Source organism: Gasterosteus aculeatus, chromosome 4 (assembly GCF_964276395.1).
Source record: "Gasterosteus aculeatus chromosome 4, fGasAcu3.hap1.1, whole genome shotgun sequence".
NCBI lineage: Eukaryota > Metazoa > Chordata > Actinopteri > Perciformes > Gasterosteidae > Gasterosteus > Gasterosteus aculeatus.
The window spans coordinates 6198051-6222378 of record NC_135691.1 but is presented as its reverse complement, the minus strand read 5'-3'; the positions used below and the strand labels follow the sequence as shown (position 1 = coordinate 6222378).

Genomic DNA, 24328 nt, shown 5'->3' with positions numbered 1-24328 from the left:
ACTTTTCCATGACTTTTTAGCATATTATGCAATGACCTCTTTTATAGCTTATTTTTTACATTCTTCTATACTGTGACATTCTCTGCCTTTTTCCTACATGCTGTATGACAATATTTTGTATGTATACCATTTATTTGTAACCTTTTTTTGTGGAATTATTTGTACATTCTATACTTTGAATTGTTTATAGCTTTTTTTTTTTAGATTGTATAATACCTATTTTTGACCAACTGTTCCGAAAGACTATTGTATGACTTATTGACTATACTTTTACTTTAAATGAAGATTACTGACTTCGGACTTTTTGGATACTATGATACGACTTTTCGAAATACAATACCAGACAATTGTGTTTTTTTACTGATTCTTTCCACACACACACACACCCTTATACTGACTTTTTGTACAAAATACACAATTTAAAAAGAACTGACATATGAACCATTAGTCTTTTATTTCAACATACTATGTTCTAGCTTTCTTACAACTTTATATGTCATGACTTTATACATAAATACTTTTACTTTCAAACAATACGACCGGTTTTCTTTTTTCATTTTTTCAAATCTTTTTACTCTTTTACATTCATATTGCCGCTCATACACAAACTTTCATCTGCTACATTTGTTTTTGCGCTCGTGACTTTGTGAGTTAAGTTACATTTAAAACAAATACAATTAGGAAGTGAAGATTCTTTTTCTCAAAAAGAAAACACTGAAAAAGAGCATCTTTGCAAGACTTTATTCGTTATTAACAGTTTGTATCATCTCAGTACACTTAAGATATATTTACAGTACAAATTTTACTCGTGGACAGGGCATTGGTAGGTCTGTAAATCTTCCCAAAAAAAAAAATTCACTAAGTCGCCCCAGTTGGATAGACGTGATTGTCGAGGCCGAGGTAAGGAAAAGCTTTCTTAGTCAAGTGTGATATAATAAAACCACTAAATATCATTCTAAGGCACCGTTCTATTCTATTGGGGTTAAGGACTTAGAGCAGTCAGCTCTGTACTCCAGAAGAGGTACAGCATCTGTTCAAGCAGCAGCTACAACAGCCGCCCCCCCCCAGTAGATCAGTGTGTGAGTGGAAAGATGAGTAGGATGAGTTTGGGGTAAATTTGGATCCAGACAAGTCTGGGATGATAATGACACTTCTGAAAAATCCAGTCAAGAACCAATTACTTTTTCACACAACTCGCCTTACAATATAAAATTGACTCCTCAGAAACCAATTTCATTCAACACACGGTGAGAAATTTGTGTTTTCCCAGATGAATAATGGAAATAATGGAAAGCAAAAAAGCGGGCAGCTGGGACAGACACGGTAAGTAATGAAGGACGCTTTATGGAGTTACATTCTTTGAGCATATAATTAAGATCGAAAGCTGTGCGACTTATTATGTACAAAGATATTTTAGTTAGACAGCAGAGAAGGCGGCAACAATTAAGAAAAAGGTCCGCGAACCTCGAGCGTGGGCTGTTTAGAGTATTGAGTCTCATACGAGTCGTGACAATCCTGACGAGACACAAACCTTCCTGACTTGAGTCGTATCTGGTTTGCTGCATGCGCCCTGCCTCAAACTACAAAGACCAGATCAAATCTGATCCCATACGCCAAATAGAAGCATCCCCATCGACACCACGCAAAACCCATTGTGAGAAAGTGACGTTAAGAAGCCCGGCTGAGGGGTTCTGACAACTGGGCATCAAAGGCAGCTCATTAAACCTCTGAGAGCAGACTCTGCATCAACGCTTGGTATTTGGGGTAGAAAGCCAACAAACAGAAATACACACAGCGTATTTTGAGTAACTAAGTGGCCCATTTTTCTTTTCTTTTTTTTTTGCAGAGCTCACGTGGACGAGGGCTTCATGTAAATGTTGCCCGGCTGCCCAGACCTGACCGCCCTGTCGCAGGGCACGAGTGGAACCGAAAGCTAACACAGTGTAGCACGGTCACACACACACAGAGACGCCACTCCATCCGAAACATGGCTTCTTTCGCCTAACACTGATTATATACACACACAACACAATAACACTTAAATATATGTAGAAATGTATTTTCATATATAAACAAAACAATCCAATTTTATATTGTAAAAAAAATAATAATTGAAATGCGTTTAGTCAGATGTAGTAGCTCTCGGGTCAAGACTTTTCCAATAGGGATAGTTAGTGGGAAATGAATGGAACTGATTGAAAGAGCCGCACGGACCGATAGACAGATGGAACAGTGCACGTGGATGTGTATGTTGAGCTTAAATTGAACCCAGATAATTGGATAAACTCATTTTTAGTTTGAGCTCAAAAACAGCTGCGAATGACTTCACCCTCTACTGAAGCAGCTGTGTGGTGGAGACTAAAACTGGACCAACTCTGGTACTGATGCAAACGGTGTCGTTAGTAAACACAAATTCTATGTACATATATAAAAATAAACACGAACAAGCCCTACATGACCTAACTGCTGAAAGGAATTTCATTTCTCAGCTTAAAATGTAACAGTTGGAAGCGTGCGTCTGCCGCCCTCTGGTGGCCAAAGAAGCAAACGCATGCTGAGAGGAGCCGGAAGGACAGAGCGTGTGACCCGAGGTGTGAACACAGAATCCACTCCCCAGCGTAAACGCACCAGCGCTAAAGTGTCCGTGCACGAGCCTTAGCACAAGCAACTCAGCACATGCACACTTTAAGTTAGAAGTTAGAGACCAAAATGTTAAGGCTATTATTGCTGCATGCTGCTCGAAGCAGCCGGTTTGGGTAAATTTAGATCACATGCGAATCCCGGGATGCTCTCCTCACCGAACCTCAGACAGAACAGAATGTGTGAACGGCCCTTCCTTTAACTCACGTTCAACTCATACAGCCGAATGTGCACGCGTCCTGGAATATTCTCAGACAAGAGAAAACAAAAAAGACTAAACATAGAACAATAATTACAATAACAAAGAAGCCAAAAATTAATAAATTACATCAAATGCACCCCTGACAAAGACAAAACTCATAAAAAACATCAACTTTGGACACAAAACAAAAATGAACACAAGAGGAAGAGGAAAGACACCTGAAGTGAGCATGTTGACGCCATGTGTGGAATTTTCCCTGAAGCGTCACTTTATAATTTATAGGAATTCGTAAATGTTTGCTCATAATGTGGGGTGCAAATGTAGCACTTGGGGTGGTCTTTCCGCTTCACCTTGTGCTCCTCCTTCTGGAGGAGGTGTTGGGTACGGTACAGGACACGTTTTTTAACGGAGCTCAGCTAGACAGGAACTTCACGAGTGCAACAGAAAGAGGCTTCTCAGCGACGGCTGCAGCATCAAATCTCTACGGAAAAACGCAGAAGAAATCAGTTACGGCCCAAATATGTAAAAAATGAGGTCGAAAAGGGTATGTTCCAAATAGGCGGAAGCGTCTCCTCACCTGGGAGGGCCTCTATGGGTTGATTAGAGGAATGCAGGGTTCCGACGGGGGTTCCCTTGTCCTCAAAGGCTACCCTGGTCCCGTCCGAGCTCTCGTCGCAGTGGATCAAGACCTGGTTACAGTCCTCCGCCTCGATGAGGGGCAGAGCCTTCGAGTGGACGTTGAGGTCAAGGAGCTCCTCGAAGCTCCACTGTGTGGACTTGCCATTGAGGCCCGAGACCCGGCCCACCTTGGCGGAGTCCTGCTCATTCAGGAACTCCGAGCCCTCGACGAGGCGGCTGTCAGGGACCGGGCTGCAGGAGGTGGTGGGGGGGGGGGGGGGGGGGGGGGGGTACACGATTAGACAAGGCAAGACGAGGCCAACGGCGCGTCGGCCCGTCGCAGCTCCAAACCCGATCTCACAGACATAGAACTTAACGTCTTTAAAGAGATGCGAAATAAGTGGTGCTTCTCCAGTGACGCGACGCTGGCATTTCTCTCGTCATACCTGACGGCCTGACTCTCCGCTGTGCTTCTGCCGTTGTTATTCTCCTTATCGTGCGCCTCTTGCTCCCCGTTCACGCTGCCCAGGGGCTCCTCCCTCCGCGCCTCCGGCTCCCCAGAGGATAGACCACACTCGTCTTTATCGTCATCCTCCATGGCCATGCCGTCTGACTGGCCTACGACATCGATGGGGCGGGGGATGGAATTGAACAGGACCAATCAGAAGTCATGTTGAGAGTTTAGTGAATCCACACGAGGAACCCACATATGTAAAGTACATGCAAACATGTACTTTGGTCTACTCTGGTCTTCTAAACAAGCCATCTGTGAGACGGGTAGAGGACAGAGACACTTACTCTGGGTTTCATAGTCGTCTCCCTCCTCTTCATTGTCCGGTTTATCGTCATCGCCTCCATCTCCCTACGCAGGAGACACAAACACCGCGTCAACGTGCACTCAAGTGTCGATGAGGAGGCCGACTGAATGGGAGCTCACCTTCATGTCGCTTTGGTCCCCTTTTCTGGTTCTTTTCATTATTTCGTCAATCCTCTAAAAATGGAAAGAAGCATTTGGTTTGTAAATAATGTTTAATCGAACGAGTGAAGAAACTGGTTACAGGATGATTGATTGATTGATTAAATGACAAATACTTGTTTGTCATTTTTGTCAGGACTCAAAAAGGAGAAGCCATCCTGGATAGATGATGTCAGAAAATGTCCGTCGAGCCATACCTTCTTCCTCTCCATCCGCTCCTGCTGGTTCTGCTGCATGATGCGGTCTCTCTCCAGACGGACTTTCTCGGCCTCCTCCGCGGCCTTGACCTCGGCCTCCTCCCGTTCCTTTTGGAGCTCGGCTTGTTTCACCGCCTCCTCTTCTGCCATTCTCACCCGCTCCTCCTCTGCCAGGCGGGCGTCTTCCTCATCTTGAATTTTCCTTTCCTCGGCGAGCTTCTTGTCCTCCTCCAGGCGTTTCAGTCGAGCCTCCTCGGCCAAGCGCATCTCTTCTTCCTTCCTCAGCCTGGTCGTAAAGAAACCGCAGTGAGCGGCTCAGAAGCATACAAAATGACGACAAAATGCCAAAAGATTGTGCTATATTTAAGAAAATAGAAAAAAGGACAATAAATCTTACTTCTCCTCTTCTTCCCTCTGTACCCGGAGCAGCTCCTCTTTCTCTTTCTGCTCTCGCATCAGTCTGCGGTTCTCCGCCAGGATCTTGGCGGCCTCAGCGGCCGAGTTGGTGCCCGTCGAGGCTTTGGGGTCTGACAGGTAGAGACACAAACATGGAAAAGCTGTCCCACCCATGGCTCAATGTGGTGCTGACCCGAGGCCACAGCGTCTGGCCCTGCGTGGGACGCAGTGGGGCTGATGGCAGAGAGGGGAAGCCAGACTGGGGGAGGAGGTTAGCAGAGATAGAGGAGGACGGGGGAAGAATAAAGAAGCCTGATGCCGGGTTGTGTGACTTTCACATGATCATCTGGGTCTGATGTCACGATTATCTCGGTGCTCTTTGAAAGAACTCTGTGGGAATACAGCAGCTTTGCAGCAATGATCCCTTCAACAAATCAGAGCCTATAAATAGGAGTAATATGTTCCATATTTAAACATGAGAATATCGTGATGTCTACATCGTAGTCAGGTATTTATTTGGTTGATGAATCAAAAAGACAGAAATATTAAATCACTTTTTAAACCCACCATAACATAAATGTTTACATCCAAACTGCGTCACCTAGTTTGAGTTTTCACATCCCTCTAGTGCCCGGTGCAGCGCCGAGAAGCATTCAGTAATAAAGCATTACGAAGCGGTTTGAGTTGCAGATGGCGCTTCTCTCCAGGAGGTGACAGCAGAAACAAAGCCGGGTCTGTCACAGGATGCGACTCCTGCGAGAGCTTAATACGCCTCCTGCTCCACTGAGATTTGTTGCAAACTCAACTGGTACCACGTCAGCCCACAAACACTGAATAAAGACTTCTCGTCAGCTAAAACGGCAAGAATAGAACTCGAGCAGTATTGTTGTGTATAACAGTTTAGTTAACAAAAGAAGCGTTTGTGCTTCCTCCTCCTATTGGTATTTGCACTCCCTTTGTAATAGTACGTTTAAATTTATCAGGTGTGACAATGGATATGTAGAGAATGAGCAGCGAGAAGCTGTGTAGAAACGATCATTACTTCACTGACAAATTAAGGAGCTGATTTTTCAAAGGCGAATCACTGGATCAAGGTTTACTACTTTGAGCCCTCCTGGGTGTGCAAGTAAGTCTGGATTTGCATAACTAATATTTAGATAGTCAAGATTAAATTGATGTCTCGCTGAGTCACTCGCCTCCCTGGAACATGTCAGCATGTGATCTAGTACAAACATCCTTGTTGCCAGAACAACCGTCGGCCGTGGCAAATATTGGCACTCCCTAATTAAAATCGGTTTGTTAAGCCCACCGTTATATGGACCTCCTTCATATGTTTTGTCCCATTATCAAAGAGCTTCCATGCTGTTGGATACATTTTTATGACGCACAGTAAAACAGGACTCTCATCACTGGGAATTGCTCACCGTCTTTCTCTTTGGTCTTGTTGGAATCAGACGCCTGTGGAGACAAAGCCTGCACGGGACACAGATCCTTGGACTTGGAGTCCCTCTTTCGCAGGGTGGGGGGCCCTGTTGGAGTGAGAGCCGGTTTCTGGATAGGTGGAGGTTTGGCCGACGCCGGCTGGGGGGACGGGGGACGTTGCTTCATTGCGCTGGGTGAGGGTGGGCGCGTCCTGGGACTTTGCCTGAAAGGACAAAGTGTGAGTTGTGCGTTTGAAAATGAAGGCAAAACTCTTCAAAACAATTGAAGTAAAACGTCACAGAATCACTGAAGGTGAATTGGAGGCGGAGGTCTTACTTGGATAATGTCGGGGAGGGGGCCCTCTTTGGAGCGGGGTTGGGCGCCGGGGAGGGTGAACGGTTGCGTCCCAGGGTGGAAGATGGAGAGGCGGGACGCTGCCGTCCCGGCGATGTTAGCGGCCTGTCCTTCTGCCGTCCCATAAAGGTGAAGGAAGTCATACATGAAAATCACTAAAATGGATATGTGCGCTACTAACCTTTTATTATCAAAAGGAAAAATAGCACATCTAAGTCAGGCGGCTTAACGCATCTATCTTCAAAACACAATTTAACCAGTGTCTCGCAACGCCTGAGTGACGATCTACACCGATCTGTGCACGTGGGGGAGCGAGGACAACGGAATGGGGAGCAAAGTCAAAGGCCTTTGACATTAGGCTGCTGGGTCAGGGTGGGGCCCGATTTGCATGCTCCGATCCGTCTGTAATCAGGTCACTGTTGATCGCTTTGTCCCGTGCTACGACAATGAGCGCCTTTCACCGCCACACAGGAGGACATGCATGTTGAGAGGGAGGGACAGACAGGCCGAGGGAAAGAAAGACACGGAGACAGAGACAGGCACTACGGACCACCACGGGAGACTTACGAGTGTTGGTAACGTATCAGGTTGATATTACGAGTGACCAGCGCGGGTTAGAGACGAGCTGGAGGAGCAACATTTCCCTACGGTCAGCATCCTGCACAAGTACTTTGACAGGCAAATAACCGGATATGTGCGTATAAATCTGTCCGCCTGAGTCTTTGGTGCCATCTGCTTATTACACTGAGGAAAGCGTGAACTTAGTTCTCACTATTTGAGACGCCTGTGGACTGTCAAACGGTCGTAAATCTTGATTTTTTTCTGGTCTATCCATAATTTCAAAGTCCGTGTAAAATACTTTCCCATAGAAACCAAACTATTGCTTAATGAAAAAGGCAACAAGGTTTTTACAAATGCAGCACTATGTCTTAATTCAGTCTGAAAAACATTATTAACTGTGACTTATTTCTACAATGTCATATTGCTTATTCTCAAAGAACTGGATTTCCACTGCGTAGTTTGAAAATGGACAAGATTGCAAACCCCCTCAATAAACGCAAACCGACCGACTGACACGGGGCTGTAAAATTATTATTGTTATATACCATTTCCTCAAGGTAAAATCGGGTTAAAATAAGGGTTTCCATACAGCAGGGTTAAGCCAAGACACTTTGCCTCCTAATATTTAAAAACACACACCCCTCCTCGAGGAACCAATATCAGTGCATCAACTCGAGTCACTCGCATAGGCCTAAAAAACAGCCTTCTCCTCCACGGGGACACAAAAACACGGCCCAGGGGGAGGGGCAGGGGAGGGCCGCTCGGCCAATCACTGAGCGCCACAGACTCTTTCACTCGGCGGCATTAAGTGACCCAAACTCAAGAAAGCGGCTCTCACCGTTGAGGAGTCCAGGGCTCCGTCGGCCGACACAGAGGTGGTCATACCGCTCTTCTGCCGGTCGGTGCTGCGGCTGCGCACGGGACCCCGCTGCGGGTGCAGGGGGCTGGCGGAGGCTGAGCGAGGACACAGGTGACACTCTGGTAAAGGACACAGTCATCGCAGCGCCATGGGAGCATAACCAATGCGGGGGGCGGGAGAAGCGGCGGAAAGAAGAAGAAGAAAGAGAGAGGAGAGAGAGGAGAGAGATATGATGGTTGAAAGAAGTGAAGGGTAGTAGTTTGTAAGGGCACAAGAGCACAAAAAAAGCGATTTGTTAGACGGAGCACATCGATTTGGGAAGCTTTGATTGAGCCGGAGATTATAGAAGACTTGAGGAGCAGAGAGCAACAATCTCTCTCACACACACACACACACACACACACACAGCAGGTGCCGAAGCCTCTGGACACAACATGAACACACACCCAAAACACAAACACCGGGAGCTTCATGGCGCGCGCACACACACTACACTTACCAACAACACAAACACTGCAAACACATATCACATAGATGTATTAGTAAACTAAACGCAGTAAGGATGTTGATTGTCGTTTGATGTGTTGTGTGTCGGTAAATAGAAAATGAGTTTGCCATCATTCAGGGCTTCCTGACTCTAGATTAGACGTTGAGTGCAGCTCTCGCTGTGGTTTCTGGCACAAAGCGTTACCAGTTACCACCGTTACCGTTTCTAGCGATGTGATATATGTGTAAGTAAGGATTAACTGATCGCTGTGTGGCCTCCGGGTAGTGAGGAAAGTAAAGGCCGCTGTCCACCGGCTAGGATCTTGCTGTGTCAGATTGAGGGATTAGCCGTGATAATCCGGAGACCCGAGGTACCCTCTGGGATTCTGACCGGCTATGTTGACCATGAAATCGATCGTGCTGTGAGCTACCGCTGCAGCTGATGCAGACGTGTCACGTTTCTACTGGGGCCAGACGATCTATAGCTGCTAATGGGTTTGTAATGGCCCGTCAATATCACCACAACCCAAAGCCAACAAGGGCAATACAGCTTCTTTCAGTGTCGTCTAGGACTATTTATACTCTTAATCTCGGCCTTAAAATAGTGTAGCTCACACCCATCGCAACGGGTCACTGAAGCAGTTCACTGTGGGGTAAAGCGAGCGGATCCTCCGGTGACACTTGGCAGCCCGCACGGAGGGCTTCACAGGCATTTATACTGCACAAGGTGTGAACCAGGGACGAGCATCAATGGTGCGACATCAAGCCAATATATGCCATTGAAATGCCCGCGGTGACTTTTCCACCAGGGCGTATTGGGAGTCTCACTACCAGGACACATGCAATAGCACGGCGATCTCAATCTGACGTAACAAGAACCAACAGGTAAGCAGCTTAGAGCAAATCTCCCAGCGTGGCCCTCGAGGCTCCTCAAAATGCAGAGAAACGCTCCCAGCCAAGTCTGCTGTGCTCAGCTCAGCTCACAACAGTCAGTTGTGTAAGAATGCATGTGAGCTGGACCCGTGTGTGTGCGTCAATATTTACTGAGAAACTACGCTCTCCCACATGAGTGTACTTTGCCGCGAATAATACACACACACCACACGAAAAGCTGATTGTAACAATAGCCGCTTTTAAACATATGGAGCTGATCAGCGACGTGGCTAATTCCTCCACCGCCGCCAAGACGCCACTGTTGACTTTGAGCGGACCGCTGGCCTTTCAGAAGGGCACTGTGACGCGAGCGCAGATGTAGTGAGGTGACGCTGGGTGGACTTCTACTGATGAAATGAGGGGGAGTGGGGAGGAGCGGGTTCTGTGTCTAGCCGGCCTTTCTCTACGTCAGGGTTTTCCGAGGTTACCTGGAGCGTTCGTTCCTTCCGCCGACAAGGCCGCGGCGCTCTTGCTCCTAGCTAGTGAGGCCTGGGTGGGGGTGAGCAGGCGACTAAGAACCCCTTCGTCCACAGTGCCGGCCGGTGGCCTGCGAGCTACACGGCCGCCAAAGGACACCCGAAAAAAGAAAAAAAAAAACAGAGAGGGACAAAAGAGGCCGAGAAGGACAGAGTGGATGAGAATGGGGGGGGTGAAGGCAAAACAGAAAAAGAGTAGGAGGGGGGGTCAATGAAGTTTCAGAAAGGTCACCATGTGATTTAACCAGCAGGAGAGAACAAACAAACAACCAGAGGTCACGGCTCACTAATCTTACATGGGCTCAATTCGCTTAACTTGTGACATTAAATGCAACGAGGATAGTCAGTAAGTGACAGTGAGGATGTCATGGAAAAATGATGAGACTGAGCAAACACCGATTGTCTGGTAACTGAAGATTACTTATAACAGAAGTTATAGAAGTGGATGATGACGTCAAATCAAAGGTCCCTTGAGGTGGAGGGGGGTGAACTGATGGGAAAACGATCCATTAGTGAACTTCAAAAAGAGTATTATTTGGTAGGAAGAGGAGTAGCGAAACTAAACTAAGTGATGGGAAGAGATTGTGCAATAGTTCTTCAGCTTCTGCTGTGCAAACCTTTGTATGGTCAATATAAAGAAGGTGACCCATTCAATGGAAACAAGGAGGCTGACTGCGGTGGTCATCAGGTCATGAAAGCATGATGTTGGGTTTTGATTTCACAGAAGAAATAAAGGTCTCCTGCTTCCATGAAATGAAAGAATTAACAATTCCTTTTGGTTCATCGTTGCTTAAGCTACAAAGTAGAAATCCCACCAGACGACGCATTTTAAGTGTTGTCGGCTTCATTGTTGTCCGACTCTTAACATCTGTTGCAGACAGACTTGTTCGTTAGCCGAGTGCTCGCAGATATTAATGTGACATATTATTCTCAGTTAAAGTCATAGTTGTGTGAGAGATTTTGGGTGAAATAAATGTTATTCATGCTGATAGGAAGTAAAAAGTCAGTTTGAATGATGGTAGCGGTGTCGTGTTATTTTCTAGGCTAACCACACAGAAAAAAAAAAAAGAACTTTGCAGAACAGGAACATTGTCACAGCGGATCTCCCGTACGAGTGCAAACATCACTATGGGACAAACAGAAGCATCGGTGGTTAGTGGCAATACGCGGAGCGCAGGGACTCTGGGGGTGCTATGGTGGGATGGCGGTGCCACACACCGCACCGAAGCACGAGCCGTGTGACTTAAATGGAGCTGTGATGTCATCTGGGAGGAAGAAAACAATCAAGACTTTGTGACAACGACACAATACACTTTGTTAGTGCGGACACGGCGCGCAGGCAAGCCGTTGCTGGGTGGTCACTTGAAAAGAACAACAATCAAAAGATGGTTAGAACAAGCAACGCTTTGGGTGAGAAACGCACGGCACGGAGGAGGCTCCGGCGGGTTAAGACAGCGGAGCGGTTAAGGGACACGCACAATGTCCCCAGTGAGTCACAGACGCACAACACTTCAGAGAGGCCCGGCGGCTGCCTGAGGCCGGTTCGGAGTGAGAGAGCAGGACTTAATTAGAAGGCAACGTAGACGGAAGGAAGGAGGAAACTCCGGCCAGTTTATAAGCCCACACAGCGGAGGACAGTGAAACGAGCGGTACGCCGAAAGCTCCCAGACGCCGGCGGTGTTGACGAGGTCTTGAAAGCCGAGCAAAATTCAGAACGAGCAAGCGGCTAACATCGTAGCGACATGCCGGTTATCGTAAAAAAAAGGGGGAGGCCTGAGATAGAGGCCTGATAAAGCCGGTCGCTGACTGTTCATGCTAGCCACCTTGCTCCTCCGGTGTGGCCTCATCGGCCTTGGCGGGGCTCTGCGCTCTGCCCTCACGTACTCGCGTGAGGGAGGCGCTTCTCTTCTTGACGGAACGGCCTACGGACATGAAAGCGGAGTTACGGCCGAGCAGTCGCTGGAAAGGCAGACGGCAGCTGAAGGGTAAATTGTAACAGCACAATCAAATAATAATCCGGGTAAACTATTGTGGAATAAATAAACATCAAAGTGTGGTTTGTCGTAGCGGTCACAGAGCTCATCTTATAATGGAACGCATCGACTGTTTTCTCTTTGAAGTGTGGCGGTTCGCTGCATTGTGCACAGTCTTCACTACGAGGGCGCCGTGTGAGATGGAGAGGGGATTTCTGCACCTGTGGGTTCCACATGAGGCTTTTTGCCGTCTTCCTTACTGGCCAGAGCAGCATTGCCATTGTTAGGCAACCGATTACAAGATGAACTCCTCTGCTTAACACCTGAGGGACAATGATGAAACACTCGATGAGGAATTTACACAGCGATCTTTTGAGGACGGCACAAAGTCGCTCAGACTTTTTTTCTTTGGAATATATTCACAGGCCTTGGAAAGGAAAAGCATGATTAAAACCGTAGAGCAATCAACAGTTTCAGGGAGGAGAAATGGCACACCTAGAGAAATAGGAATCAACTGGTGAATCAAAAGATGCTAAAGAAGTGTGTATAAAAGCACGATGCGGTGCTTGGGACCTCTCATGATTTGGAAAATTTGATCCAGTGCTTCGTAGAGGTGCATTGTGAATGGACTGAGAGGCCATGCTACTTCATAACTAAGTGGATCCAGAGAGCTCAAGCACTTTTTACCAGACTGTCAGTGCTCCAGAGGGTCTGTTTAAAGCCCTGCATATGGAGAGCACAGGGGTCAAAGTTCACTCCACCTGGAACATTATTAATCGGCCATTCTCCAACTAGAATGATTATGAACCGAGTAGAACGTACTACCTTGGTTAAGAAACAGCACAGAACTGCAAGGCGGGTAGGAGGAGTGGATGAAGGGAGGCAGGGAGGGGGAGAGGGAACCAATGAGGAAGGGAGGGAGGGAGGGATGGAAGAGAGGAGACTTACGTTTGTCGGGAGATTTGACAAGGGTGGCAGAGGAGGAGGATAGGCGTTTGCTGATGCCAGCCTCGGACGGCTGTTTCAGGTTCATGGTGGATGTGGAGCGCTTGTCCACTGAGGGGGAGCGGAGGAGAGACAGACAAGGGAGGCGGGATTTACACTTGAGGTCGGCCAATGGAGGAAGGGATTTGGGTGGACACAGGGGAGTACACGTTTCTGCAAGGTCCTAATACCCCGAATATGCAGAGGGTGATATGCTGCTTCAACAATACAATTACAATTAAAATAAAAGGAATACAAACTAAAGAAATACTGAAATACTTTAGCAATGTGCTACGGAAGCAGTGCACATTCAATGTGCAAAACACATGATATGCAGCATGAATTTGCAGTTAAATACCATGTATTAAATGACAAAGGTTTTTTTTTTTTTTTTTAAACAAACCATAACAAAGTTGTTGTGGTTTTTAGAGACAAGCGTGGTGGTTAGTAGACTTCAGATGCTTTTTTTTTTTTAACACCCCACAGAGGAGAGCATCACCAACATGATCCGTGCCAGAGAAATCCAAAGATGAAATGAGTCGTGTTTTTTGCATGTGCCACATAATTGTCCCTTCATGCAAAGTCACCCATGTGACCCGGACGGTGTGAGTCAGTGAACAACCTAAAGCTACACGTCCAGCTTTTCACCCTAGACATTAGGAACAACGGCCCCATACAAAAACTGTTAGTGAGAAGCTTCCAGTTAGGCTGCAGGTGGAGGGGGGAGTTGGGGAGCGTGGGGGTTGGTGGGAAGCGTAGGAGGTGAACCAGGCTATCTAGGGTGCCAGTGCCAGTCCATGCCGAGTTGCTACATTGGCGAGCAAATGATCAACAAACAAAACCTTGTCGACTCCTGGGTGGCTTTTCTGGCGAGGCAGGGGAGATAACTATAGTTACTGGAGACGAGGAGCTGGCATCAGAGTCTCCTGTGGGAAAAAGACAGCTCCCAGAGAGAGGCAGTAAATTACAAGATGCGGAGTCACATCCATCAAACAGGGGGAGAGGGAGAGAGAGAGAGAGAGAGAGAGAGCGAGAGAAGAGGCAAACATGGCTGCCAGCCTCTGCACTCTCGACACACAGTCCCTGAAGCAGTAAGGGATATGCTGAGTGTTTATGCCAAAGGTTCATGGGAATCAGTTAGTGCCTTGACAATATAAACAAACTGCAATTTAAATGACCCGTGTATTTAAAAGCTTTGAACCTTGTGGATATTTGCGTTAATGATCACAAACTTGACCACTATTGTTTCTTTTAGTGTATTCTTATTGCATCCACCGTGGCAAATGAGTGATGAAAGTCAAAGTGAACAGAAAGTAAAGGGGATACTTTTTTAAAGGGGTAGAAAGGGCCCGTACCTGTCCGCCCGTCTGAGTCGGTGGACAATCCTCCCCAGGACCATCTTTTCTGCCTGTGCTCCACTCGATTGCTACGCTCTAATGTCCGCCGCATCATTGCCTCGTAGTGCTCCTGCAGCAAATAAATGCATGTCATTTAAACCAGAGAGGTCATGACCCTTACGATGTCCCAATGGCCAACAGTGTGCGCATCACGCTCGCAACACAACTCACCTTTTCCTCTTCCTGTTTCTGTTTTCTCTTCTCCTCCACAGCCAATCGCTTCTGCTCCTCCTTTCTTCGCTGTTCATCAACCTTTTTCTGACGCTCCTCCATCTGACGCTCTACTTGCACCTTGGCCTTGCGCTCCCGCTCCATGACCTGAGAGTCTTTTAGAACTGCAGGTGCGGGAAGAAAAAAGAAAAAGAAAAAAAAAGGTAATTCATTAGTATGTTGCTGTAAACTCAGGCTCCAATAATTTCACACAGAAACTGGGATCCCGCCACCTCCTTACCCTGTTGTCTCTCTGCCTCCTCTCGCCTTTCTTTTGCCACTCGCAGTCGGTCGTCTATTCTAAGTGCAGCACCGTCAATGACTGCAACACATACGTGTGTGTATATATGTGGTTAAAAGGTGTAACATATAACGTCATGCTTATTCAGAGAACAAAAGCGGGGGATTACAATGCAGGGTAGCGTTACAAGAGCTTTGCATTAGCCAGGCAGATGTGTGCATGTGACTGTCATTAAAAGCGCTTTGTGATTGGCTACAGTAATAAGATGATAACTCGGGATTACCTGCAGCAAGCTATTCTGACAGGGTGGTGGAAGTGGATTGAGTTGCATCTAACGGTTCGGATTACGGAAGACAATACAGCGGCGACAGGGCAGTTTCAGTGGAAACCGAGGTGCTTCAGTGTCACGGTGCGGTGTCATTTACCTGGCCTGCCCCCCTGAGGTTTAGCTTGTGCGGTGGATGTCGGTCCGGGGCTGTTCCCTGCCAGGCTGCGCCGCTCCTCGGCTTGTGCTTGCGCAGCTGCAGCTGTATGTGGGGAAAACACAAGACACAGGCAACTAGAGTCACGTCACGTCGAGCCTGACAAAGCAGGTTTATCAAGTAATATCAAGGAATATTTCCCTCAGGCATGCTCGCAGCGACCCAACCGATTTGATGCTACAGAACAATCGAGCTATTCAACCATCCGGCATAAGCTATCCCTCAAGATCCACCCTGCAGCCAACCACACACACACAAGGATGTCTGTGACCAGCGGGGAGGGACGGGCCGCTGAGAGAGAGACTGCGGTCTGGAGCCGAACCCTACTGAGCTTCCTGGTGAACGATATGCAGAAAAACTCCATAGATTGTAGAAATTAAGCATAAACAATCTAAATTTTCCAGTCCTTCTCTGCTTGCAGATAGCGGATTCGCTTGTCCAAGTCGGGTTTGGGATTTCTAAGCAGCACCGAGAGAAAATGGGTTCTGCACGCAATAGCTTACATTCGGTTGTAATCCCGATAATCAGGCAATTTTGGACAACGGCAGAAGCCCACCGGGAATACTACAGGGTTAAAAGCATGTTGTTCACTTAAACCTACTGCACTAAATGGCGACATGGAGATAGAGCAGGAAGGAAACCGGGAGGACATCATCAAGCTTCCCTGTGCCGTGGTATCAGCTTTTCCTCCCGTCTCTTTCCTTGTGTGTCAACGTGCACTCAGCATTACACAAGTGCTGACAAAGATGGTCAGTTGTGGGGTATAAACTCTACTGATAAACACATCTGTGATCTTAAGCTCCTACTGTTGCTGTAAATCATTTCAAACTAATTATTGCAATTTGAATGTAAGAAAAATGCGGTTGCATTTTTACTGATATTCCCATGTCTCCGGGACATTCATTTACGCACAAGTTTAGTTCTTCTGGTGATTTATACATAGGGGCCTATGGGAAGTGTTTGTGACACACTGCTGTACATCATTGGCACCACATGTTCAATGTCTAATGAAGCAAACGATACTTCTTCTACCTCGTCTTTGGGAGGGGAGACGAGCTTGAGAAGGTCCCGTGTGCATTGCATGTGGCACGATTTGCCACGATTTGAGTCATGATCTCATGCGTTCCAATCGGTGTCCTCTCCCTCGCCGTCTCCAAGAGCAGAGACATTTGATACACAAGAAGCAGCCACAGTGATCAGAAATGTTTCGGTGCAGGCGCTTATTGGTCGTCAGAGTGCACACCTTTCCCCGTGTTGTCTCAGCGAATGGAAACCCCCCCCGGTCATGGTGCAGCATGGCATGAGAGGTTTGTCAGTATGGAAATTGACTCTACCACGTTACTCTGTGGAAACCAGGGAGGACAAAAGGCCGTTCTTGCGTGAAATGACGAGGACAAAGGGAGAGATAACATGTGTTCACTATTGAATATGTTTTGTTTGCGAAACTAAAAGGTATACTTATTAGTGTGGAACTAAACAGAAATATGGCATCTAGGACTTTGCGTGGAAAGTTTCCGCCCCTTTGCAGCCCTGATTTCAAAGCAAACCTTTTACGTGGCGCGCTGCGGCGAATGTAAAGCTGTACAGACAGAACAGGTCAGCATATGAACGTCTGTGACACCGACCAACCTGCCGTTTCCTCCGGATGACACAAACATCGTCCTTTACGCCAGAGGACAGACGGGAAAACTGGCGGCGCGCCGCGGGCTCAACGAGCCGATCGATACTCAGGGGGGAAAGCCATCTAAATCTAGAGCACCAATGAATCACAAATTCAAGCTGAAACCACATTTACCTCCCTTCTATGTGATAAAAGATGCAGAGCTATTGAATCTATTGTGCAGATTATGTCATTGAAATGCTTTTGTTTGGATTTAGTCCGGCATCATATTGCGTTTCTCTCCACCTTCCCTCTTTTACTCGACCTTCATACAAAAGGCAAATACATACTCCGCAATCAAGGACGCTCCTCGGGTAGCCGGGTAACTGTTGCTAAGTGACACACACACTTCGACGTCTCCATCGTGCTTAGGCTTGTATCAAGGAAGGCACGGAGATGATTCACAGCTAAATAGAGAGGATGCATTGTAAAGCTTTAAAAAGGTTAATGTGTCAATTCACAAGAAACAATTACTTTTTTCGGGGGAGGAGGGGGCTGTAAAACATACAGTTTATCCACAGTAACACCTCGTAAATGACACGATGATGCTGGCAATGCAATGTGTCCAATAAATGTTAGATTAAGGACTTAAATTCATGAAGGGGCACTAGATAAAATAATGTACACAAATGTGGTACATGCAATTGGTACATTGAAAAGACAGAAATGAGACTTAATTCTGCTTCCTCTGGTGTTTAAAAGGGAAGTAAAAGCAGACAGGAAATCAAAAGGGGCTGAGTAGGTAACAACTATCCAGATGAAACCGTCCACAGGCCGGCCAAACAACATTGGATAGAGGGACTACAGCGCCTCGCCCGAAGATTACATATAGAGCTAAAGGGAAAGACAAGCTCTGTGCAGAGATTTGGCGCTGACTTATTGATTGCTGGAGGGAGAAGATGTAGTTGGAACCCTGTAGCCCCCTGTTTAGGGAGCATTGTAGTTCTGGGCTGTGATAAGTGTGCACGCTCTGCTGGTGTTTATTCTTTTGTCTCTGCTGAGAAACAGTCAGTAACTCAACAAAAACAATAATGCCACTGATATTTATATTTGAAATATTTACTCATATTTTACAAAAAAAATAAAACCATGCCGACTCTTCCTGTAGGGAAAAGATTACTTCTCCTTAAAATACAGCCGTACAAGCCTTTCGGTTACATTGATGTTCGAAATATTTCGGGTGCCACAACCGCAGTGGATGCAGCTACTCTCCGGACAGAAGTCACAAACAATGAACTCTCCCCTGACACACATTCACGCTTTGATTGAAGTGCTTGAATGAGATGGGAGAAGAGGCCGTTTCCCCCAACAGACCTCAAGAGAGCCAGGTGTGCTCATAGAAATGAAGAGAGACAATCAGAGCACAAGAGTTGTCCGTCACCGAGCCATCGCTATGGAGATTTGCACACATTAACATAAATCATCCAGCCAAAGGCCTCAATGGTTCGGATGGACGAAAAGAGAAGTTATTAACCTGGACTCTGGTTAAACAACAGGTTGATCCATAGCTATTAAGGTCTCTCCTGTACGCTCGCTCGTCGGTTCTTTCCCGATATTGCTCGAGTCGGGGGGGTAGTCGTGGCGCAGGGGGTAGAGCGGGTGCGCTGAGAGCCGCAAGATTGGTGGTTCGAGTCCCGGCTGCCCCATGTCTCAAGTCGAAGTGTCCCTAAGCAAGACACCTAACCCCTAATTGCTCCCTGGGGAAAATGTAAAAAGCCATGGGTTTAAAGTGTAATGCAAGTCGCTTTGGATAAAAGCGTCAGCTAAATGACCTGTAATGCAATGAATGTCAATCAGGGTATCTGCAGTTCTCATGAGCTGGTCTTTTCTATCCAACAGCCCAGTGATGCAACAATATAAGCGTCTCTCCTATTGCGGCTGTCTCTTAATAAATGATTGTCTCTATGTGCATTCTTTTAAGGGCTGTCAGAGACGACGTTGGTATCGTGGGGAAGCACGACTGGGTCCTGCAGACTTTAATGAGCCCGGCTGCTTGGTACAAGTAAGACGCTTGTAGCACAGGAAGTCTGTGCGCTGCTTAATGCAAGGGTGGGAACCCGTAAGCCCAGCACTAAAAGTACAGAGGGATTTTTAACTCGATTCAAAACAGCAGCTTAACTACTTCATTGATTCAGTTAATGTTGTCCAAATTCACCAATACCACCTCGCAGTTTCAATTAAAAACGTTTTGGCCATTTATGTCACAGAGAGCTTTTCATTGCTAGTTTAAGGTTTCTGGTCCTCAGATAACACTGCTGATGCACGCTCACACACACACACCAGCTCTTCTACAGGATTACTTTGGACCTGTTCATGTAAAGTTAAGCCACGGCTATTTGCAGTCATGGTAGGATAATGATGACACATCCTGGTTTCCTAGGGATGCGTCTTCTCACAGGACCATATTCTCTCGTGAAGACAAGCATTAAAAAGGATCTGACATCAGTCATTAGCATCAAAACATTTACTAAACCTGGTTCTTCATCATAATGCATTGGAACCAAGAATTTAATTGTTGTAGTATTAAGCCAGTTGTATTAAGCAATCTATTTGACTCTTTATAAAAACGGCCGACACAATCACAACATATACCACAAAGGTTATTAATAAATCACAGGCACTCTTAATCATGAGTTACATGATAAAAAGCAGAATGTGTTCACTTTATTAGTTCATTACGTAATTCATTCATTCGTTCATTATGTAATTATCTACACCGCTAGTCTAACCCAAGTTATCATTGATCATTGCCTCAGTCCGTGAGTGTTCCAATTTTATGTAGTTGTTTACCTGATCTATCCATCCATCTGTGTACACACACACACACACACACACACACACTATTCTGACGAGGGTCTGACAGCCTATACAAATGAACATGTTTTGCTATTCAAATCTTTACTTATTCTGCAACACGTCCCGTTTTTTGTTTTTAAGTTCAAATTAGACAGACGTCTGCGCAGGAAGAGAAGCGCTAAGTGGATCCAGTACACACCAATACTGCGGCTGGTCCATTTCCTCCTCTGGTTAAACACGACCAGTTCAGAAATACTTGTCATGCTTTTAATTCTGCAGCGGTAATTGCTGAGCCAGGATCAGGATAACCTTGCAGTGAGACTCGCAGCCGTGTGATCTCTCCGAATAAGAGCAGGGAACATTTTATCCTCGCTCACATTCTTGTGGGAATGACCATGTACACGAACCAGATACATTACATTATTTTACTATTGTCGGACTCTGCGTTGACTAGCAAACGGACATCCCTTTATTGCCGACGGCGCCAGGAATTCCTACATTTCACGTCACTCGAGATCTTGTGGATATTTTTATAAAGCCGCAGAATTGGGTGGATGTGAATTCCAGATTGAAGAGAGTCAATGGAGAAAAAGGGGGAAACAGGAAGGCCGCGGACTAAACAGTGTCCAGCTATAGTAAAACATGCCTACACCCACGCTGGGTATGCAGGAAAACTCCCTCCCACCCGGCAACAGCAAAAAAAAAACGTGCAGCTCGAGTCATGACAAACTGTGCATTCATGTTCACAGATGCAGACACAGTAAACATCCACGTCTGTGTCTGCAAGGTGCCAGCTGAGGCTGCAAGAGAAGCATTGATAAAGAGATTGCGGTTGGCTTATATAGTCCCCCCCCCCCCAAAAAAAAATGCAAAGGGCTTGTTGCCTACCAAGGTACTTTATCACTTCATCATGATGTAGAAAATTAAAAAAAAACATGGAAAAGAAGGAGAGCAACTATGCCGCCTCATTCCCCCATCAGGGCCGTGTGTCTGGCACGCCCGCTTTATCTCAAATTCAGGTCAGACATTGTTATAGTCACGCTCCTTTTTCTGTGGGGGGGGGCGCCATGTGTCAAACAAATAAGCGTAACTGTCCGATGGACATAGGAGGGGGGGGAGATTTTTACCCCCTTTTTGTAGAAGTTGAGGGGGAGTTTAAGGCAGGAAGCTACGAAAGTGCTGATGCGGTGAACGCGGCGCTCCGCGCGGATCAACCGTTGTCCGTTGGGGGGGGGGTTCTCTCCTGGAGGCGTGAACTCGCGCGCCGAAGCTGCGCTTCCTGCGCGCTTCCTGATCGGGAAAGCAGATGATCACTTTTGACAATAATCCGCCCCGGTGATGAGCTACCGGCGACTGTCGGTTAACGACGCAGTTAGCTTCGTCTAAGGATATTCACACACACACACGCGCGCGCCCGCGTGCACATTAGCACTTTGAAAAGGCCACGTGACTTCAGTTGTGTTTGGTTAAAGTTTTAAAACAAGCTAGCTTGGGTGAGCGTGGCGTCACACTGGTGACGTTAAAAGGCCAACGAAAACGTTAAAGTCGTGACACCGCGTCAGGCTACGAGACATCAGGATGCGACTTCGGGCTAACGTCAACTACGAGTGCTTCCACGGAAACCTCCCTGAAATAAAACGTCAGCTGTCGGAACGAGACGAGTCCATTGAATCCAACTTGTGGCGCTTCAACGCGGGGAGAAGTTGCACATTTGTCCGCCATCCATTGTCGGCGTTTAACCGGACCGCGAGCTAACGTTCCTAGCCGGGCGAGCTGCGGCGTCACTGCGCGTTCAAATAACACCGGTTAAGCGGCGGCGGACGATTAAAAAGGTCATCGAGCCGCCAACCGGGACACAGAATAAACACGACTGCCAAGATTGTTCTTACCCAGTTGGGCTCGCAAGCCTTTGAGAGTCGTAGCACCCTCCGCCATTTCTATGAAGTTTCCCTTCTCTGTTTTTTTTGTTTTTTTTTTCTAAAGCTGGGGCGCGTAACGCATCGCAGCCGGTAGGACTCGGACACCACGGGGACGTGGACGTCAAAGATGCGAGGGAGAGGAGAGGAGGTCTCACTCCGAGCATTTCCCGGAAACCAACAAAACGCGGAAGACCCCCGTGTTAGTGGAAAGTTTTCAGATTTTTTTTTAGCTGCAGATACATTTTACTTAACAGTATGCTCAAGATATTATCGATAACAACTCCCAGCTATTTAAATCCAGAATAAACCGTATTTAAATGTAAAATATATTTCTCACTCCTTACCGTGAAGAGAAAAAATATAGATAATATAGAAACTTAATATTCGAAAAAAATGGTTTGCGGAGAAAAAATCTTCATGAGTTATTTTTTATGTTTACGTTTGATCAAACAGGATTAATTTCTTTCCAGAGACCATCTTTAATCCACTCATATAGAACAGTGTCAACATCAACACCAACCAATATTAATCGTGCATGTTGTATTGCCTGTACATATGCATATTTTTTCATTTAAATTTGCCGCTGCTTTTGCCTATGTACATGGTAAAAAAAATACACATACTAAGCCAAAAAAAGCTAATTCTGAACTCTGAACATGAACTAAACGTACATTTTAACATTATTTGTGGCTCGTAGTGGATATCCTCACCATAGACGATCTAAGGGCTTGCTTTTGAATTACTGTCCACATTTGCTCGATACCGTCCTCTACCGTTTATCTTGATCAAATGAAGGATTATCAATATGAGATAATGACCACACTAGCTGTTACTTTTGGGACTCAATTCATAAAACAGATATCATATCAAATGATCAAGTCAAACAAATATAAAAATACTTTGATGAAATTAAATTATCTCTCATTAAACATCTGAAATTCCGAATTTTCAGAGAAGGAAATAAGTCTCAGACAAGAGAGTAAACGTAATTGAATACATATTAATCATTTGCTTCTCCTAATCCTAATGGGGAAAACATGTAAACCTTACCAGATTGAAGGAGCTGAAGAATCTGCAGAGCTAGAGCTCAAGGTAAAACGCAGGAGGGAAATATTTCTCCCTATGAGAGAATAACATATTTTCTCAGGGCTCTATGTTCTTTCTCCTGCCACAAACAGTGTATCCTCTGTCCTGTTCTGTCTCACATGCTACAGCCAGAGGCCCTCTCATCTATTTTACATGGTAAACAGGAAGTAACACCGCATGTAGGGTTCAGCTGCAATGGCCTAGAAAGATATTGTGTTACGTATCGTCTGAAAACCCAAATAATTGTTTCTTCTTACCATTCAACCTCATTAGTCAGGTATTAGAAATAAGGATTTTATTCAGATGTAAGTAATCATCTATGAAAGCATATTATGCACAACAGTGTGAGGAAAATGTCAGTTCTTTAGGTCTTGCTTTCCTTTGCAGAAATTTCCCCTCAAAATGAATTAGATTAAATTCTGCAAACAGCTGAAGTCTTGGGACCAGATCCTCTAAGCGGTCACTTGTTCACCACGGCTCTGTGTATCCTAGCAACGGATTGGGGATTAGGCAGGAGTGCAGCAGCCTGGGCCAGCAGCAGGTACTGAAAGAGGTCCTGGAATCCTTGGAGTAGAGCGTGCACCTGAGGTGAGACACCTACGGCCACCCCGGTCTCCTCCACCCGTTCCTGTGTTCAGCAGAGAGGGACGAGCACCGTGATACTCTTAGCTGGACAGAGTCAAGGCAGAATCACCGACACTGACTTCAGAGATGAATGCAAACAATTATTCTCTTTATTATTAATAACAATACATGTAATTGTTGTTATTGTGTTATTGAAATGTTATTATATTAATGACGGCAATATTATTAATATGATTATTATTATTTCATTATTATTTTATCATCTTTGCTGTTAAACAAACACACCTTGAGTTACTTCCCATATCGTCCTTTTTGCTCCATCCCAGATGAAAAATCTGTCAAAGGAAATTGTTTGAAGGTCAGACTCACCATGAGCAGAGCAGGATAGAGACAAGCCTCCATTGGAACATTGTTCATGGTCCTTTTCTAATAAGGGTGTCACCCCACTGCATTCCTGACGCTGACACTGTAAACCATAAAAAGGATGTAAAATGACACATACAAGGATAGCTGACCCCCCCCGAAAAAACTAAACATTCTCTACCAGAGAAAAGCAATAAATACGTGGTGGCCCTTATCGTTCAATAAGCATCTCTGGTAGACTACTCGCTGATCTGCAGCTTCCATCCAGCAGAGGAAAGCCCCTCATTCTACATCACCAATGACGCAGCGGAGGTTTCCCGGGCAGATTATCGACCAATGAATGCAGGGCTCTCTCCCCGGGCCCCCACCCGGGCCCCCACCCGGGCGTCTCGCGTCACACCTGGTCTGCTCGTATTTCCTCTGGGGAAACCGCTGGTTTGGGCCCTGGACTCTCCGTCATAATAACGCACCAATGAGACCCTTAGTGATGACTAATGTGTTTCCAATAAAGA

The 24328-nt window shown here is 46.2% G+C and overlaps 1 protein-coding gene across 20 annotated transcripts; it reads right to left on the bottom strand.

Annotated features, from left to right (window-relative positions):
- Positions 1 to 726: 726 nt before the first annotated feature.
- On the bottom strand, positions 727 to 22909 carry map7d3 (MAP7 domain containing 3). Of its 20 annotated transcripts, none has more exons than XM_078100635.1 (20): positions 22833 to 22909; positions 15351 to 15452; positions 14926 to 15006; positions 14646 to 14809; positions 14433 to 14544; positions 13920 to 14003; positions 13042 to 13149; positions 12315 to 12416; positions 11944 to 12042; positions 10073 to 10198; positions 8205 to 8344; positions 6788 to 6918; positions 6454 to 6674; positions 5031 to 5160; positions 4634 to 4919; positions 4398 to 4451; positions 4259 to 4322; positions 3907 to 4078; positions 3420 to 3712; positions 727 to 3323 (listed from the first exon to the last, which is right to left on the bottom strand). In XM_078100635.1, the coding sequence occupies exons 4-20, from the start codon at positions 14787 to 14789 to the stop codon at positions 3316 to 3318; spliced, it is 2274 nt and encodes a 757-aa protein (XP_077956761.1). In that variant the 5' UTR covers positions 14790 to 14809; positions 14926 to 15006; positions 15351 to 15452; positions 22833 to 22909; the 3' UTR covers positions 727 to 3315. The 20 variants fall into 20 exon arrangements, with proteins under 20 accessions (XP_077956761.1, XP_077956748.1, XP_077956749.1 ...); XM_078100622.1 differs by lacking the exon at positions 22833 to 22909 and adding an exon at positions 21753 to 21974; XM_078100623.1 differs by lacking the exon at positions 22833 to 22909 and adding an exon at positions 21753 to 21974 and having other exon boundaries at positions 8205 to 8320.
- Positions 22910 to 24328: the final 1419 nt, after the last annotated feature.

Excerpts from the sequence above, each read along its gene's own strand:
- map7d3 (XM_078100622.1), bottom strand. The coding sequence starts at position 21,798 with ATGGCGGAGGGTGCTACGACTCTCAAAGGCTTGCGAGCCCAACTGG. Across the intron at positions 12,043-12,314 it reads GCCTCATGTGGAACCCACAG|GCCGTTCCGTCAAGAAGAGA; the intron begins GTGCAGAAATCC and ends TCATGTCCGTAG. Across the intron at positions 4,452-4,633 it reads AGCGGATGGAGAGGAAGAAG|AGGATTGACGAAATAATGAA; the intron begins GTATGGCTCGAC and ends TTCCATTTTTAG.